Raw genomic sequence first — 19,124 nt, 5'->3', positions numbered from 1 at the left:
CTATGGTCTCTTTGCATGATTTATTCTTGGGGAAACATCTCTATCACATATGCTATGAATTGGCTCACGTCTGCGCTAGCACCCAACCGCCCTTCTACTCGGCGCAAGCTCATCTTGCTGCCTCCTGCCCATTCCCAATCCAGAAATATGTCGGCACACCTGTCATCGATTCACACCTTTTGCTGCCACATTACGGCTTTTAACAGTCCAGAGATAGATGCAGCATTTGATCAGCAGTTTTGTATTTCTGCAACCATTCACTCCAACCCCATGCCAGGTAAGCTTGGGAATCACTAACTGGAATGGATATGAGCAAGAACACTCCAAGAGAAAAGGTTACTCACCTTTGTAACTGTTGTCTTCGAGATGTTTGCTCATATCCATTCAAACCTGCCCTCCTTCCTCTGTCATGCCGCAAAGGAACTGAAGGCCGTGTCGGCAGGGTAATATCCGGCGCATAACGGGCCACTCGAGGGGCTCCAGCCGACCCACTGAGTGTTGCTAGGGTAAAAATCTCTGACGAACGTGCATGTGATGCGCGCACACTAATTGGAATGGATATGAGCAACACATTCGAAGAACACAGTTACAAAGGTGAGTAACCGTCTTTTTTTAAGTGATTTAGTGCTTGCTTACAGATCAAGCAGGTAACCTAAGAAATAAAACAAAACGCAATCTAAGCTTATAAACTAGATAGGTTATTTGATAAATCAGTGTCTCACCCGTTACTAGTACACACAGATTACAGCTTTATACATACACAGTGGAATTCTTCTGTCCCACGTGGGACCTCCTTTCCCAGTTCAGTCTTGTTCTAAGGTTTCCAGGTTCGAGTTAAAGGAGAGTGAGGCCAAGGATGATGTCATTCATGCGGGAGGGATGCTCAGTGTTTGAGCATTGGCCTGCTAACCGGGTGTAGTTCAGCCCTTGAGGGCCATTTAGGAACTGGTTAAAAATCTGTCTGGGATTGGTCTTGCTTTGAGCACCAGTTGGGCTAGAATGACCTCCTGAGGTCCCTTCTAACTGTGATACAGCATGCCAGAGGCACAAAGAGGTTAGCGGAGGCCTTATCCCTGCCAAGGAGGAAGTTCTTTGATTAACTAAAACTGTGGCCAATTAGAAGCACCTGACTTCAGTTAGAGCACCTGACTCCAGTCATGGGATATAAACCCTGCTTAGTCAGACAGGGGTGGTAGTTGAAGGAGAAGTTGATTGGAGAGAGTGCAGATTGCAGAAGAGAAGAGAGAGAGAGTTTCGTCCAGAGAGAAATAGAAGGTTTGGAGAGTGCGGTGGATTAGGAACCCAAAAGAACCCTAAAGGCAGGCACAGCTTGTATAGAAGAGGGCAAAGAAGCCCTTCACAAGCTGACGGGTTTGAGAGGGAAGTAACCCAGGGGAAGAAACCGCTAGTCAAGTGGTTCATCACAACCCCAGGGCCCCTGGGTTGGGACCTGGAGTAGAGGGCGGGCCCAAGTCCCTCCCTCTCCACTCCCTTCCTCCAAGGACACTAGGGGAGTGATGAAGAACTGGTTCAGAGGCAAGCAATATCGCCCTGAACCTACCCCAGAGAAGAGAAAGCGCGAGACCCAGAGAACAATACTGGCAATTTGCCACATAACCTTGATAGTCTGTGATTCCCCTCTTTTATAGCTTCTTCCAGCTGGCTGGGAAGATCTTTGCTCATGACAATGAGGGTCTGCTTCATTCTCTCCCTGCCCCTGGTCAAGCATCTTCCATTGCCCACGTGATCCCTCTGGAAAACCTCCATTGTAAACAATTCCTGAGATAGTCCCTGGGTGTGTAGATTCCCCTTAATAGGGCCATTAGTACTGTGTAGCTTCTTCATTGCTGTACCTGAAAGACTGGTTGTGTGTGTTCCCAGCCTCACAACATATTTCAGTAACACACAAATAGCAAAACTTCATAGCTTCACATACAATGACACACTTCGTTAGAACCAAAAAGAACCAGTTTTGTTTAGCTTGATATCACATTTAGGGTTAATGTCCTGCTAAGACATTTTGAATAGGATGTGTGAAAAGCCCTAGATAAGAGTTAGTTGATGATGGTTACGGACAGCTCGGACGGATATCAGAACATACTCATGGCTGGAACTAATTGTAGGTTACTAGCTTTGATACCGTTCCTTCTAAAAGTGGAAGTTTGATTTTTAGAAACGTGTACATGACCCAAGTGAGGCCAGTCCTTACTGGCTGGATATTTATATCAAATCACTCGCTCTGAATTCCCGGCCATCCAATGAGCCTTGGAACTGAATATTTTCCCCCAGAAGCGAGCAAGGCGAATATGTCGACTCTGCCTTGATGAATTTGTCTTTCTTCATTTCAGGTAGTCAGCCGGCTGGGCCTGGATTCCTTGTCTCCATTTAACCCCCAGGAGCGCATTATTGAGTATGGCAACTTGTCCATTTTCTTTGTCACTCTCCTTGTTTGTACCACGCACAATTGAGGGAGCCCGGGTGCCTGCTCATGAGTCTCTGAGAATAGCTGTTGATTCAATTTGCTGTTGCTATGTCAGATCTCAAAGTAGCACAATCCTCCTGGGATGCCATTAGGAACTCATTTGTATCCCTACAGGGTTTAAAATGGTCCTGGCTGCCCAATGAAACGTTGATTTCAACAACATTTTTGATGTGAAAAAGTCGAAAATAAACTCTTTGATTGTCTCATTTTGTTTCAATAACCCTGAAGTGTTTCATTTAGATAAGGTAAAAATGTTTTGGTTCAACTTTATCACTTTAATTTTGTTTTGACTTTAAGATTTTAATTAAATATAAAGTATATTTGTAGCAGGGTGGATCCCTGCTCCGGCCCTGAGGGGGTTAAAACAGCCCAGGGAAGGGGCCGGGGCTGGGGAAAGCAGCCTTTTAGGCTGGGCTGATTGGGGAAGTGGCTGCAGCTGGGGCCACTTCCCCACAAACTGAGCCACAGGCCCTTATAAAAGGGCAGAGAAGCCAGGAGCCTCTCTCTCTGTGTTCAGAGGGAGAAGGGCCTGGCTGCTGCAAGGGACCAGAGAAGGTACCCAGGGTGAAGCAGGGCTGGGGAAGGCAGCGGAGCCGGGGAGCTCCTGCCTGGAAAGCCCCAGGCTGTGGCCTAGGAGTAGGCTGAGAGGTACTAGGGTTGCAGGGTGCAACCCAGGGGTAGGCCAAGGCAGCAGGTCCAAACCCCTTTGCCGATGATGAGAGGCTAACACTGCAGTCTGCCCCAGGGTGTGGGGGCTAGCTAATGACTGGGCAGTTGCCAAGACCCTGAGGCAAAGTGGGGATAGAGTGGGGGGGTTCCCAGGAGGGGGAAACCCTTAAGAGAAAGGGGTACTGCCAGGGGGCAGAACCCCACGTAGAAGGGGCACCGGGGTCCAGGGAGGGACACGGGGCTAGTAGCAGAAGCCAGAAGGCGGATCACCAGCCTGCAGAGGGCGCTCTGAGCTGTGTATGTGAGCTGATTCCCTGAAGCAACCAGCAGGAGGCGCCGCCGGGGTGAGTTTGCCCGGTTACAATATTCCATTTAATACTTGACATATTTATATATAACATATATCAAAAATAAAATGCAACACTGTCAAAATGACACATTTTTACCTTATCAAAACAAAACCACCTGACTTTGTTGAATTGCAACTTTTCATTTCCCAAATCAAACTTTTTCAGAATTTTGAGTTCATGGGTAATTTCAAAATTTTGGCTTTTTGTTTCAATTCAGAACATTTTTTTTTCAAAATGTCAGAATTTCCCACGGAACAGAAGTTCCAGTTTCTGCCCAGTTCTAGTACTGGACAGTCAACTACTGGGTTTAAACAGCACGATCAGGAGTACCCAGGGTTTGCTTAGTGATCAGCATATCAGGTTTAACATGCCACTGCATATCCAGCTGCACTCCCACCTGCCAATTGCAGTGCAGACATACCTGCTTCCCTTCACCATAGTATCTAGCACCTTCCATATAAAATCATTAGCAAGAGCAAAGATCCTAGAGGACTTCCTGGAGTCTCTGGCTTATTGTGAAAGGGCTGTTCCCAAGAGGAAGGGTTTGCAGTGTTTCCTAGAGCTGGTCAGACTCCGAAGGTCTGTTCTGTAGCTGAATACCCTCCGCTGGCCTCCCTCATGCCCTCGTCCGCCACTGGCTATTGCAGGTGGAGCCCAGCTGGTGGCTCTCCCCTGAGAAGAGTAGCATGGCTATTCCCTGTGGGGTTGAGGACGATGCTCTGGCAAGTGGCAGTGCTCAGTCCCTTCTCTGCCCCTGAAGAACAGCTCCTCTCATTCCACGGCACTGCTGCCAGCTCCGGGATGCCTCTGCTCAGAGCAGTGGAGGGGATTTTTAAAGGGGAAGAGTTGGATTTTTGTGTGGATGGTTCATGCGTTGCAGGAGAGAGGAGCGATCGCTCCTGTCAGAAAAGTCCCCACTAAGACAGGGGTTCTCAAACTTTTGTACTGGTGACTCTTTTCACACAGAGAGCCTCTGAGTGCAACCCCCCCCTTATAAATTAAAAACACATTTTTATATATTTAGCACCATTATAAATGCTGGAGGTGAAGCGGGGTTTAGGGTGGAGGCTGACAGTTTGAAACCCCCCATGTAATAACCTCGTGACCCCCAGTTTGAGAACCTCTGCACTAAGGGCTCCCCCATGCAGGCCCTGGAATAAGTAGCTCTCCTTCAAGACAGGCTGCTGCTGCTTTCGATTTCCCAAACTGGGGTGGAGTTTCTCTCAGCAGATACAGCCCCCAAAGGCCCAGTGAATTCAATGCGGCTCCTGGCTGTGATGGTCTAGGCCCGAGGGTGCCATGTGGGACTCGGCTCAGGTTTCTCGTAAAGGAATTATCGGGGGCATGCTGGGAAGAGCCGTCGGAGCATGGTTGGGGCTGGCCAGAGAGCCTGACTTCCCTGCATTTGCTTGACGCTAGCGGCCTGGAGCGGGACAGAGCTGAGCTCATCCTGATTTGCTGTTGGCAGGTACCTGGTGCAGAGTGGTCAGGCAGATGGAGGTTTGGTGTCCAAGTCACTCCACATGTTTGTGCGTGCTGTTGGTGCGAGGTCAGCAGCTCCCGGGGGAGGATCGGTGTCTGCAGCAATGTCTGCTCTGGTAGGTTCTCGCTTGGTTCTCCTGTGATACAGCAGGGCGACTGCTTCGCAGCAGGATGGAGAGCCTGCACTGGGTGCAGTGGGAACCCACTCTGAGTCAAATACTGACATTGTCCACAAGTGAGTAGTGGGAGAAACTATAGCCCGTCTGCCAGGGAGCATTGGCAGCAACAGGGGCTGGGGTCACTACCTAGGAGTTTCTCTTAACAATGCAGACCAGAACTGGCTTGAGCCCCCATCCAGAAAACACACTGCCCCGGGTGACTCTAAGAGGCCATTACGTCCCCTCTCGCAAGACCCGAGTCTTTCCCCTCGACACACGTTTTCTTTTGTTATACGACGGGATCACAGCACTAATTTGGGAAAACCCGGCAATGATTTTGCCTCAGTTCCCCTCCTTGCAGTGTGAAAGTCCAATGGATGAATGTCCCTTTAACACACTGCTGCCTTTTCCCCTCCACTGCACCCCCTTCCAGCTAGTTGTCTGAGGTCAGCAAAATCCCAGAATTCTGGAGTGTAGTCACACAGGTTCATCTCCCACTCCCCCAAGTCCCAGAAGGGGGATTGAGTAAGGTGTCTGCTGCTGCTCACTTGCTGCCACTGTTGTCTAGCTGCTTGCTGCCACCTTTGCCACTGTTCACCACTGTCTCTGCTGCCTCCGCCCCGCAGCTTGCCACTTGCTGCTCCTTCTAGCTGCCATGCCATGTTCTGCAGTTCCATCACTTGGCCTGCTCCTTAGGGACTTCACCAGCTAGTGGGAAACCGCGTTGTGGCTGCAGCCCCTGTGTTGTCTTTCACCACAGCATTGTCCCCAAATCGGGTCAAAGGCTCAGACCCTAATCCTGCTCATCAAGGATTTCAGCTCTTGTGATCACTTACAGTAGAACCTCAGAGTTCCAAACCCCTCAGGAATGGAGGTTATTCGTACGTCTGAACAAAATGTTATGGGCGCTCTTTCAAAAGCTTACAATTGAATGTTGACTTAATACAGCTTTGAAACCTTACTTATTTTTTTTAGTACCGTATTTTATATTTAACCCAGCACTGTTCTGGCTTTTTTTCTTGGCTCTAGTGCTGCCTAATTGTGTATGTCCAGTTCGAAAGGAGGTGGGTGTGTGGATGACTGATCAGTTCATCACTCCAGTGTTTATAACTCTGAGGATCTATTGTAATAGAAACAAAGGCTCCCAAGTGAATCTGATCAGCTCCATCTTTAAACACTGCAGGGAGAATGAAACGGTGTCCAGAGCTCTCTAAACAGAGTCTACACATCTAGACAGAAACACCTGGTCCTACCCCCACAGACTTGGCTTTGGCATCATTACCTGTGCTTAGCATGTGAGGGTGACCCCTCCCCCACCAAGTAGGGCATATTAAGTGCTGTTTTGCTGCCCTTTACTCATACAATAAGGAGAACAACATTTCATTACCCTATGTCCAACGCTAAAGTGAATTTGAATCCAAATCAGCCAAAATCAATCACTTTGGCAAAGCAGCTCCATCTGCTGAGCACCTTGGCTAGAGTGGATGTGTCTGTGCAAATGTAGCCTGATCCTGAGGTGTTTTCCCCCAGTCCATCACTAGATGGCAGCTCATTCAAGCCCTGGCGTTCATCGCCTTTGACAAATAATATCTTTGCATTTGGGCCAGTGTAGCCACCTGGCTGAGGTCACGAGGAAGCCCCACAAGCCAGGTGCATTTGACAAGCGGACACCCCCTTTCAGCAGCTGTCGGGCAGTGCAGAGTGCACTCTGGGCTGGTGAGCCTCTTGGCAATGGCATGTGACAAATCAGCCTCCTTGGTGGCCCAGTGAAAGTGACATGTGGTAACTGATGGACTCACTCGCCTTTACTTCCCCTTTGCTTCTGGGATGGTCTCTCTGCTGGCTTCACATTCAGCTCTCTTCTGAGTAGCGCTTCCTAGCTGGTTCTTTAGTGCCCAAGTATCTGTCGTCCTTCATGGGAGTGTCTCGCTGCACTCTCCCTGGGCAGGTTGGGGGCTCTTTGCCTAGTGGCGGGCATGGTGGCATGTGTGTCGCGGGAGGAATGGCAATGGCAATCCACTCGGGTTAATGTCTCTTGTGGCTGGAGGAGAGCATGTGCATGGAGCTTTCGCCATGTATCCTTGCAGGGGGCAGCTCTGGGCTGCATGGTGGGCCTGATGTCCTACGGGAAGCGTCAGTTTGAGGCGCTGGAATTGGTCATGAGGAAGCTGATCCCTCCGTTCCATCAGGCCATGAATGAGCTGATCGTCATGGTGGACACAGACTCTCTTGCTTTCAGCAGTTACATGGTGAGTGAGGCTTGTAAGAACTGCACAAGCTGCACGTCTCTCCATTTCTCACCCCCTTGTGTCTGCGGACTGCTTGCAAGCCTGCTCTCTCTGGTCATTCCCACAGCGTGTAATGCTAAGCACTGATGCTCTGGGTAAAGCTAAGGAGGTATGCTGGGACTCTCTGCAAAATTTTGGCTGCCGTGATAGTTGCCTGTGGTAAATTTCCTACTTAGCCCTGCTTAGGTGGAGGTCTGAGCTTGCCAACGTCTCCTGTGCATAGACACGATGACAGGTAGAGAGGACCAGATCCTCAGCTCATGTGAATCCCTGCAGCTCCATTGAGATCAGTGAGCCTGGGCAGATTTCAATTAGCTGAAGCCCTGGCCCTGAATTCTGAAATTAAACAATGCGATAAGCCAGAGTTAAGAAAGGTTCATTGTATCTAACTAAGAACAGCCCCAAAGCCAAATTAATATAATAAACCGAATCCATCCGGATGATATTCCAGTGACCTTACAGGATACATCAAAGGCGGATCCTAAAATCTCTCCGGATTTAGCTGTCCTGTGTGTGCAGAGAGATCAGCTCCACAGATCAGGCTGTGAGGAGAGAGGCAAGCAAAGACCCCTCCTGCACAGTGATCAGTACAGGGCATACCAGGGTGCTGCTGTGTAACAAGAAGAGACCCACGAAAGAACGAATGAGCACAAGCCAGTTGAATGGAAGGGTGACGTGGGCCAGGACAAGGGGCAGAGAAAGCCCCGCACAACATTTGAGCCTGTCCCTTACAGATCCACAGCCTGCTTGAGTGCCGGTGCCCAGGGCTGCTCCCGGGACTCTGCCCTACCCCTAGTTTTGCACTCTGGCCCCCATAGGGCAGCATCCTCAGTGGAGGGTGTCTGGCATGTCCCTTCACCCAGTGGTGTGATATAAACACACCCCCTTGATGGAAAAATTTCCCCTTCGTGCAGACAGGCCCATGCTGGGGTCAGGCGGTAGGGAAGGGCGAAGGCTCAAGGAGCTGTACTTTACCTGGAATAGTTCTTCCACCTCCAGCGTCCTCAATCTGAGGCCTCTTTGTTTGTTTCTCAACAGGACGCAATGAAGCTGCCTAAGAACACGCCAGAAGAGAGAGAGAAGTTTGTATTGTGTGAAGAACTGAAACATTAACACTGGGGTTGATCCCTTGGGGTAACCCATGAAATCACTGGAATGAGCTGAAGGCCAGTGGCCTGACCCAGAGTTACTGAAGTCAATGGATGGGCTCTCATTGGCTTCAGTGAGCGATGGCTCAGGCCTAACTGTGTGTATGTGAGAGAGAGAGGAGATCCTCACACCATACTGCAAAGCTAAAGTTTGATTTTCCTCAGGTTTCTTGTGGGAGCAGCAGGCTCAGTGAATTGCCCTGAATGGTGGGCATTTGGGTGGATTTTTTTGGACATTTGTCCTACTTTCAATGTTTGTGAATCATTCTTTGTGTACGCCCTATATGCTTTGGAAAGGCATATTGTTAACTTAGCACAGGGTGGATTATTTTTGGATGAGCAAATAGAACCTAAACCCAGCGTGTTTGCATGGTGGTTTGCCCAGCCCAGTGTCCATGGTGTGATATCACTCCTTCCCACAGCGGATTCCTTGCTTGCCTTTTGCAGTCAGGTTGACAGTATGTCTTGCCTTTCGCAGGCGCACAGCTGCTATGCAGCAGGGGCTGAAGAAGGCTGTAGGTGTCCCCTTCTCGCTGGCGGAGAAAGTGAACGCCTTGTGGCCCATGTTAAAAGAGATGGCTCAGTACGGGAACCTCGCCTGCAAATCAGATCTCCAGGTACTAGCCTAGGCACTGGCAGTGGGCTCAGAGTTTCTGGCAGCTCTTTAAGAAGTTTGACCCAGCTGAAGTGCAGAATGGAAGAAATCTGCCTTTGAGCACTGGGAGGTCCATATTCTCATTTATGTTGTTAGGAAGCAAAAGGTCTGTTGATCACAGGTACTTGTATGACTCCCCTCACCAGACTGTCTGAGCAATTATGATCTGTAATGCAATCCTCACCTCCCCCCGGAAGGTTTACCACCATGGTACAGATGGGGAACTCGGGTCTAGAGAGACTAAGTGACCTGCCCAAGAAATCTGTGGCTGAGCAGGGAACTGAGTCTAGTCTCCCAAGTCCCATGCAAGTGCCATGATCACTGGCCCATCCATTTCTCTGCCCAAGCAGTGGAAAAATCTTGGTGGTGGGTGTAACTTTTCTGACTTGCCATAGAAATGCAGTGCCCTGATGTCTGTCCCACATCCCCTGCTGTCTTGTACCAGCAAGGTCCAGTGGACAGGTTGTCAGAATGAGAGGTGGAGGAGCTGCCAGTGACTCATTGTGTGAGTTAATAATTGGAGATATACCAATCTCCTAGAACTGGAAGGGACCCTGAAAGGTCATTGAGTCCAGCCCCTGCCTTCACTAGCAGGACCAAGTACTGATTTTGCCCCAGATCCTAAGTGGCCCCCTCAGGGATTGAATTCAAAACCATGGGTTTAGCAGGCCAATGTGCAAACCACTGAGCTATCCTTCCCTCTCTAAGTTTGGGCAATTGCTTCAGCCAATGAGTTCAAAGTTACACACTGATTTTAGCTGCCTAAATTTTTGGCAGGTTCTGCTGGCCAGAACCAGTGGCACCTTTAGAAAATGTTGACCGCAATGCTTTTTGCCTCAGTTTCCCCATCTGTTGGTCTGAGTATCAGTATCTGGACATGATCCACTTCCTGGGCCAGAGCTTTGTGGGTGTAAATAAGCCTCAGGTTGTTGAGGTTGGAGGAGCTGTGCCAATTTACAGCAAGGAAGGGGCAGCCCGGCATATGTAAGCTATACAGGTGGCTCCTCACACATGCCTTTAACACTTGCATTCAGGTGGCGGCTAAAGCGCTGGAAGCAGGAGTGTTTGGTGCCTATTTCAATGTGGTGACTAACCTGAAAGATGTAACAGATGAAGCCTTCAGGAAGGAGGTAGGTCGCCCCTCCAGTCATCCCCCGAGCTCTGGCTGCAGGTATAGGCTCTGGGATGGGGCCAGGGATGAGGGGTTCAGGGTGCAGGAGAGAGATCCGGGCTGGGGAAGGGGGTTGGAATGCAGGTGTGTGTGCGGGCTCCAGGCTGAGGCAGGAGGTTGGGATGTGGGAGGGGGTTTGGGCTCTTGGCTGTGGGGGTGCAGGCTCTGGGGTGGGGCCAGAAATGAGGGGTTCAGGGTGCAAGAAGGGACTCCGGGCTGGGGCAGGGGGTTGGAGTGAGGGGGTGAGGACTTCAGTCATGGGTGAGGGCTCTGGAGTGCAGGAGGGGGCTCAGGGCTGGGGCAGGGAGTTGGGGTTCAGGAGAGGGTGCAGGCTCCAGGCAGCGCTTACCTCGGGCGGCTTCCAGGAAGCTGCCAACATCTCCTTCCAGCTCCTAAGTGGAGGCGCGATCACATGGCTCTCTGCACTGCACGCGCCTTCAGGCACTGACCTCTCAGCTCCCATTGGACGTGGTTTGTGGCCAATGGGAGAAGCTGATCTGGCGCTGGGGGCAAGGGCAGCGCACAGAGCCCCCATGGCTGTCCCTCCATCTAGGAGCCAGGGGGAGATGCTGGCAGCTTCCTGGGAGTTGTACAGACCTAGGTAGGGAGCCTGCCTTAGCCCCACTGTGCTGACTGGACTTTTAACAGCCCGGTCAGTGGTGCTGACCGGAGCCACCAGGGTCCTTTTTCGACCAGGTGTTCCAGTCGAAAACCAGACACCTGGCAACCCTACACATGACTGACATCACTGCTGAGCTTGTCCTAAAGCACAAAGCATTAACTGCCAGGGAAACCTGCTGGGAGAGGGTGCTGGCCCATTCAGCTGTTACAATGGTTTGGGTGGGAAGCTCTCCTTTGGCCGGTGGGCTCTCGCTCCTCAGGCTGGGAGTGCGGGGCAGGCTCTGGAAATGTCGCTCACCTTGTGCCACATCCACACCTGACAAGGGACCCCACATGGGATGAGGGCTATATACAGTGTAAGAGGGGGGACCCCGGGACGGGGACTGAGGAAGAGGAAATAGTTCTGCTGCCCTTTCAGTGGGAAATGATTCACTTTCTTTTTACACACAGATGCACGGCAGAGTCTCCAGCTTCTTGGCGGAGGCCCAGCAGAGCGTGGAGTTGGTACTGGAGCTGCTGGAAAGCCGGGGGCAGTGAAGGGGGGGGCGCTCGGTGGCAATGTTAGCACTGAGGCCTGGCTTGGCAGGACCCTACTGCACAGAATACAAACCTGAAATGTTCTCGCTCCTCTTGTGGTGGTGGTATGAGGTAGCTGCCCTTGCTCAGACAGACTGTGCTATCTGGTCCCATAACGGGCCCCACGGCTGCGGCCATCTGGCTCCGGTGCTGCGCACCCAGTGCAGACTTCACCCGTGGCCGATGGCCAGTTCTCTGGGTCAGTGCTCGTCGTGCAAAGGGACGTCATCCTTGGAGGGGAGCAGATCAGTGGGGAACTCGAAGCTGCCCCGAGGCTCCCTGTGGGACTCCCAGAGCCGGCGCTTCCATTAGGCGACCCTAGGCAGTTGCCTAGGGCGCCAGAGTTCAGGGGGCGGCATTTTGTGCGTTCCGCACAGGAGGTACCGGTTCTGCTCCCGTTGCGCCGCGAAAGAAGGACCTTCTGCCGACGTGCCGTGGGAAACAGCAGCAGGCAATTGAGCAGCTCAATGACTGCCGCTGTCATCTGCGTCATTTCGGCGAAGGGTCCCTCTTCGGCGGCACGATGGGAGTGGAACTGGAAGCTCCCACACGCCCCGTGGGGAGGGCACAAAATGCCGCCCCCCTGAATTCTGCCTAGGGTGCCAGAAACCTTGGTGCTGCTCCTGGGGACGCCTTTCCCTCTGCCTATTGCCTGGCCTGCCCATCCCTGCAACAGCATGGCTCCCGTGCAGCAGCATTGCCCTGGGTTCTCCCTGCAGCACCAACCTTCCCCCTGCTGCTGCTGTAGGGGGGGTTCCCACATGGAGGAGGCAGCACAGAGTGGCTGTGCCCTGCCCTGCCCCTTCCCACCCCAACCCTCACCTCAAAGCTGTGGAGTCTCCATCATCTGCACAGGTGAGGCCTTGGAGGGCCAAAGTGATGGGACTGGGCAATGGCGCCACAGCTCTCCCTCTCCCTGCCTGGGTCTGTCGGCCTGGTTTGCCCTCTGGAGGGGGAGGGGTTGCAGCAGTGAGGTTGGGCTCTGGGGGAATAGGTTCATTTCTCCCCTTGTGGCGGCATAGGCTGCATTTTAGGGCTTTTCCAGGGGTGGGGGAGAGTCTCCCATGCAGCGCGTGGGCTCTGCCGCACCAGGGCAGCGGTTCTAGCACTGGCAGAGGCCAGGTGGTATCTCTGGCTGTTCCCATACACAAGGGGCACCACCAGCAGTGTGGCCGGGATCCTCCTGCGAGTTGCTACCTTGGATGCTCTGCTGGTGAGGAAAGGCCTGGCAGCAGAGCTCCAAAGAGCCAGACTGCCACCGAACCAGGGGCGACCAGCACCAGAACCTCCACAGACAGGGAGGTTACTCCTGGGGAACTGCTGGCTTTGCAGACAGACCCTGTGATCTGTTTGTAGGGCAAATCCATCCCACCAGTGGAGCACTTTGGAAGGAAAACTTCATCCCCACCGCCCCTTCCCCCTTCCAGCAGGGCTTTCCACAGGAGAGAGTGATCCTGCTCAATACTTCCTATTCTGGACAGCCCACGGCACCGGATCTCAGTGAGGACAAAGATAACACAGCCATCCCTTGCCAAGAGGGGATGGTCCAGTGACTGGTAGGAAGTTTTACAAAGAATGAAAAGCCTCCTCTCTTGTTTCAGCTTCTTGTAACTCAGAGCTGCCCTGTTGTCTGACAACAGCCAACTTCCCCCAAAGTTTGGGGAGGTATTTTGAAGAAGGAAGAGCTGGGGACAATAACCATGCATCCAGTGGATACTCTTTCACTGCCTTAGTGATTTGGTTTCATGGGTCTTATAACCAAAGGGAGAGTGACTGTGGTACTTTACTTTTCATAAATCCTTGCTTTCACGGAATTCATCATAGTTGCAGACAACTTTGAAAAGAATGACCCAGTGCACCATTGTGCTATAATGTAGGGCACTTACTTCAGAGCGGCCATACAGGGTCAGATCAATGGTCCATCTAGCCCAGTATCCTGTCTTCTGACAGTGGCCAATGTCAGGTGCTTCAGAGGGAATGAACAGAACAGGGCAAATTATCAAGTGATAAATTTCATCCACTCTCAACTTTTGGCAGTCAGAGGTTTAGGGACACCTAACGCATGGGGTTGTGTCTCTGCTGCCCATCTTGGCTAGTAGCCATTGGTGGACCTAACCGCTATGAACTTATCTAATTCTTTTTTTAATACCATTATAGTTCTGGACTTCACAACATCTACTGGGAAATAGTTCCACAGGTTGACTGTGTTCTGTGTGAAGAAATACTTCCTTGTGTTTGTTTTAAATCTCCTACCTATTAATTTCATTGTTATGAGAAGTAAATAACGCTTCTTATTCACTTTCTGCACACTAGTCAGAATTTTATAGACCTCTATCATATTCCCTCTTACTCATCTCTTTTTCAACCTGAAACGTCCCAGGCTTATTAATCTCTTCTCATATGGAAGCTGTTTCATACCTCTAATAATTTTTGTTGCCCTTCTCTGTACCTTTACCAATTCCAATATATCTTTTTTTGAGATGGGGTGACCAAAACTACTCGCAGTATTCAAGATGTGGGCGTACCATGGATTTATATAAAGGCAATATGATATTTTCTGTCTCATTATCTATCGCTGTCTTTAAGATTCCCAACATTCTGTTCTCTTTTTTTTGACTGCTGCTGCACAGTGAGTGGATGTTTTCAGAGAACTGTCCACAATGACTCCAAGATCTCTCTCTTGAGTGGTAAAAGCTAATTTAGACCCCATCATTTTATATGTAGAGTTTGGAAAACATAATCCCATGTGCATTACTTTGTATTTTTCAAGAGTGAATTTCACCTGCCATTTTGTTGCCCAGACCCCTGGGTCCGATAAATGCCTATCACAACACATGGTGTACCTCCTCCAGTGCCCTAACTGCCCCAATAACAACGGTGTGGGTGCAACCAGACAATCACTGCACTCCTGGATGAACTCCCATAGCACTTCTCACAAAGCGATCGCTATATCCAACCTTTGAGTCCTCATCCTCAAAGGAAACCTGCACAGCACTTTCCAAAGGTGCCTGGTACTTACATTCATCATTTTGCTCGACTCTAAAAAACACGGTCTTACTAAAGACACTGGATTTTGACTTATTACAATAATCTGTAGCCTCCTAACCCCCTCTTTTTGTCCTATGACTACTGGGGTATTAACGTGTTACTCCACCTTGAACGGTCCTTCAGAATACGTGCTAACTACTTATGCTAAACTATCCATTCCACTGGGTCCCTGGATTCCGGCTTAGGGTTTGTATTGGCCAGGGCATCACTGGTTCCTGTATTCAAACCCCAAACCAAAGCCACCTACAGCTACAGGCTACTGCATCGCACCTTGTGCAGCCAAAGCAGTGCAGGACCGGCCCAGCTCTGCTGGGAACCCAGGTGTTCCTACAGTCAGCGTCAGAGGGAGCAGAGCTAGCATGAACCACAGCTCAGGGCACTCGGGTGGGATGGAAAACAGCTCAGCACAGAATGTCAGAGCCGCGACGTGGCACCTTGACACATCTCACAAGGCAGCCTGGGTTCCCAGGGGCCTCTCCAGCACCACGCCCAGCCTGCGGTCAGGCATGTGCACACGTCTTCGCAGGGCGGGGCCTTAGCATCCTGCTGGGGACGTGGTCCGGCATGTGCTGCCACTGCCCTGGGGCTCCTGTGGTTCAGTTAGTGGCTATTCTGCTTGGCTGGGCTCAGGAACAGGGACTGGCCCCTAGAATCACCTGGCGAGTGTAGAGAAGCCCAGCAGCATTGGGGGGGAGCAGAGGTTTGTGGCTGAGAACTGGACTCAAAGTCCAGCCTCCGCCCAGCAGTGTCAGGGGTTGCAGGTCGGGCTGTTTCAGTGTCTCCCTGCACAGTCGGTCTCTGCCGGAGTGATTCCTTCCCAAGGTGAAGCAGCCTCCTGGCTGGTAACAAATATTGTGCAGTGGGCTCATTGTTTAGCGTTGTGAGGTGCCCGTCTGCCAACTGGGCCTGGTCACTGCTTTCTCTGTGCCCAGGGCCTTCTCATCACACTGGGCATGCTCGGGGGCCAGGGCTGCAGCCCTCCTGCCTCCTCCTTGCTGGCTAGGCCTGACCGGGAGTGTCCCCAAGCCTGCCAGGGCTGTTCCTGAAGGGCAGCTCATGGGCTTGTGCTTCCCTCAAAGGTCAGACCTTCCACCTTCACACCCCTGCCCATTCCTCAATGTCTGAGCAGTCCTGGCTCCCCCCATGCCTGCTGCAGGCCTGACTAGGAGAGCTGGCATCATCATCCCTAGCGCTGTCTGCTATGGGTGAGCAGAGAAACCAGTTACTAGCCCTGGCCATCTCTCTGAGGAGCCACCGGAAAATGATGCCAAAGTCTGGGTCAGGAAGTGGAGGGCACCACGTACAGGTGACATGGGAGCAGCCAGAGTGTAACTGGCCTGGCAGCAGGGCCAGCTCCTGTCTTTTGAGACAGGCTGTGGGACGGTAACTGCTGTGAATGCAGATAGCCATGGAGAGGGCTATTCTCACGGTATCTAATACACGTCAGTCCTTGTCCCTTTCAGCATGGAAGTGGATCGAGTAGCAGTTCTGACTCGGATTAAGAAAGCGCCTCCCACTGGCCTGGCTCACATCTGTGGCACAGCGGCAGCAGAAGCCAAATACAATTTAAGAACATCTGTTAGTTCTCTCCAGTTCACACTTCTGCTACCCTTTGCTTCCTCTTCTAAATGAACCTCATGTAACCGTGTGACTAGTGATTCTCTTTTATTTGGTTTGTTCAATTTCTGTCTGGAAGCATTTTAAGCTCATGGTCTGGCTCCATTCCCCCTGTCACTGAAGAGATTTCCCCCCCTTTCGTAGCCCCTCTTCCAAGTGGTATCAGTAGTCACCAGGGCCATGGTCGATACCTGGGGGTTCCTCTTCCCAATGCTCACCAGAACAGGTGTGAACCCCAAGCCAGACATCTGCGAAAACTACACATCACCAGTTCTCTGGCTCTCAATCAGCACCTAGGTCCAGTATAGTGAGAAGATATTTAAAAATTCTGCTCACTATACAAAATGTTCTCTTGACCCCAAAGGGTCAGTAATGTTACCAGGTCAAAACATCACGCTGCCAGATAGTCCGTTAGTATCTAAAACTAAAGTTTTATTATAAAGACTAAAGGAAGAACAAGAAGAGGGTTGTTAAATGGTAAAGCAGTTACTTACATGCAAAGACTTCAAAGTCCATATATCATGTTTTTAGCAGTATTGGTGAGTTTGCTGGCTTGAAAGTCCCTCTGGAATACATCCACAGCTTGGATGGGTCATTCAATCCTTTGTTCAGAGCTTTGGTTTGTAGAAGAGTTACTCCAGAGGTAAGAAGCAGAAATGAAGACAAAATGAAGACTATGCAGCTGCCTTTTATATCCTTTGCCATGTGGCTTGTACTTTCTTTGTCCCAAACACAAGCTGCCCAGCATGTGGCATGGAAAAGCCTTAGAGTTTTCTGTGCACAGGCACACCACGTCTTGCTGACTCATAACGTGTCTTCCCTTGTTCCTTTCGAGGAGTTCATCGTACAGCTGATGGGCCATCAAACAGGCTAGGCGGTGCTGATGCCAATCTGTCTGGGGGTGTCTCCAGAAACAGCACAAGTTGGAAATAGAGATACACACCACATCCCTATAACTCATAATACAAAGGTGATACAAACATATAAACAAGAATATAATACTTGGCAAATTTATAACATTTCTGCAGATACCTCACATGACATATCTTGACAGACTCATTGCAGTTTTATGACATCGGTATCAAAAATATTATAAATATTCTCCCATATTCCATACAGCATCACACTGGGTAGATATGGGGGTTCCAGGGTGCTGCTTTGAGGCACAGAGTGCCACAGTTGCAAAGGGCTGCTTTGTGGCCAAGATGTTACTGCAGTCTTCCCTGAACATTATGGACAGTTTGGCCAAGATGATGGCCTCTGCGACTACTATGAGGAAGGCTTCCTGGCTGCAAAACTCAGGGATCACTTTGGATGTCCTTGCTAACCAGATCTTGTTTTCAGATAAGACGGATGACACCCTGCATTTCTTTAACGAATATTTTAAGGGTTTCTGGATTACCTTAAGATCCTTCTGGGTGCACACGCTGCCCAGGCAGAGATGCCATTATGGGGCATGGCAACAACAGCGTATAGGCCACAGCATCCATTCATGCAGCCCTTTCCTCCGACACAGCGAGACTATCCCAGGAAAGGGAAACACTCACATTCAGGGCTTGGCCGATCATCTTGCCCTCCTCTGGTGTCTGCTAAGATACCATTTTGACTCCTTGGTGCAGAGCACTATTCCAGTTGTACCTCCATTCCTTTGGGGACAGGCAGGTTCATTTTTACCATGCCTGGGTCTTGATCATCTGCAACAGCTGGGCCCTAGACACTCTCAGATCAGGCTACTCTATCCAGTTCTCTCCACGGCTCCTCTGCATCCTCTCTCCTTGTCGCTCTTCAGGGACCCCTCTCACGAGATACTGCTCATTGAGCAGGTCAGCTCTCCCTTGATGTTTGAAGTGGTGGAGGAAGTCTTGCCAGAATACTGGGGTCACAGCTTTTACTCCTAGTACTTCCTGATACCAAAATCCTAGGGAAGGATGAGACCCATCCTCAACCTTAATGAATTTGTTGAGGCCATGAAGTACGTGAGATTCCATATGGCCACTCAATTGGCTGTCCTCTCTGCACTGTCTCAGAACGATGGGTTTGCTGCTCTGGACCTTCACAACGCTTATTTCCATGTGGCCATTCTACCGAGTCCTGGGAAGTTTCTTCATTTCCTGGTAGAAGAACGCTGTTTTCAGTGCACAGTTCTCCCTTTTGCCCCCTGAGTTTTCACCAAATGCATGGCAGTGATCATATCTCAGGAGGAAAGGAATCCACACCTTCCCATACCTCAGTGTCTGGTTGCTGAAGGGGGGCTCCAGAGAGGAGGTTCTTGCCCATGTCAACACTATATTGCATTTGCTCAACCATCTGGGAATCATTTTAAACACCAAAAAGTCAACATGGGCTCCCGCTCAAAAAATGGAGTTCATTGGGGCACTGTAAGATTCCACGAGGTTGAGAGCATTCCTACTGACTGACTGCACTAAGGCAATTCAACAGCTTTTCCTCAGTCTGCAGTCTCAGCCCTCCAAAACTGTTTGCGTGTGCCTGAGTCTGTCTGCTTGTACGCAGAGGGTCCAGTTCACCAGTCTGCACCTTTGCCCCCTTCACATGTTGCTTGGGATGGTTATGGCCCTGCCCTGCACTCCCTGGACAGATTGGTACACGTCTCACCATTAGTCCTGGACTCCTGGTGCTGGTGGATGTCCCCGCGCAATGTGTGTCAAAGAGACTCGCTCACTCATCTCTCTCCAACCAAGACAGTGGTCATTTACACCTCCCTTCTGGTTTGGGGAGTGCATCTGGACTCACTGACGTGCAGGGCCTGTGGTCGAAACATAGACAGCTGCAGCAGCACAGGAGCCAGCAAACAGAGCTGTAAACGGGAGTTTCAGTGGGAGTTTGCAAGGGGAGTTTGCG

At 50.8% G+C, this 19,124-nt stretch overlaps 1 protein-coding gene across 2 annotated transcripts in view; it reads left to right on the top strand.

The window, feature by feature from the left end:
• Positions 1-11,561, top strand: part of FTCD (formimidoyltransferase cyclodeaminase) — a 51,004-nt gene extending 39,443 nt beyond the window's left edge. The window contains exons 8-14 of one of the 2 annotated variants that reach the window (XM_032787687.2): positions 2,349-2,410; positions 4,970-5,099; positions 7,229-7,390; positions 8,468-8,511; positions 9,056-9,194; positions 10,267-10,362; positions 11,475-11,561. In XM_032787687.2, coding sequence (XP_032643578.1) covers positions 2,349-2,410; positions 4,970-5,099; positions 7,229-7,390; positions 8,468-8,511; positions 9,056-9,194; positions 10,267-10,362; positions 11,475-11,561 — 720 coding nt within the window. The remainder of the gene's footprint in view (positions 1-2,348; positions 2,411-4,969; positions 5,100-7,228; positions 7,391-8,467; positions 8,512-9,055; positions 9,195-10,266; positions 10,363-11,474) is intronic. The other variant, XM_032787688.2, reaches the window with a different exon arrangement.
• Positions 11,562-19,124: the final 7,563 nt, after the last annotated feature.

The sequence above is a fragment of the Chelonoidis abingdonii genome, chromosome 10 (assembly GCF_003597395.2).
Source record: "Chelonoidis abingdonii isolate Lonesome George chromosome 10, CheloAbing_2.0, whole genome shotgun sequence".
Taxonomy (NCBI): Eukaryota; Metazoa; Chordata; order Testudines; family Testudinidae; genus Chelonoidis; species Chelonoidis abingdonii.
The sequence above is the reverse complement of the archived record's forward strand: the minus strand, read 5'-3'. Positions and strand labels throughout refer to the sequence as shown.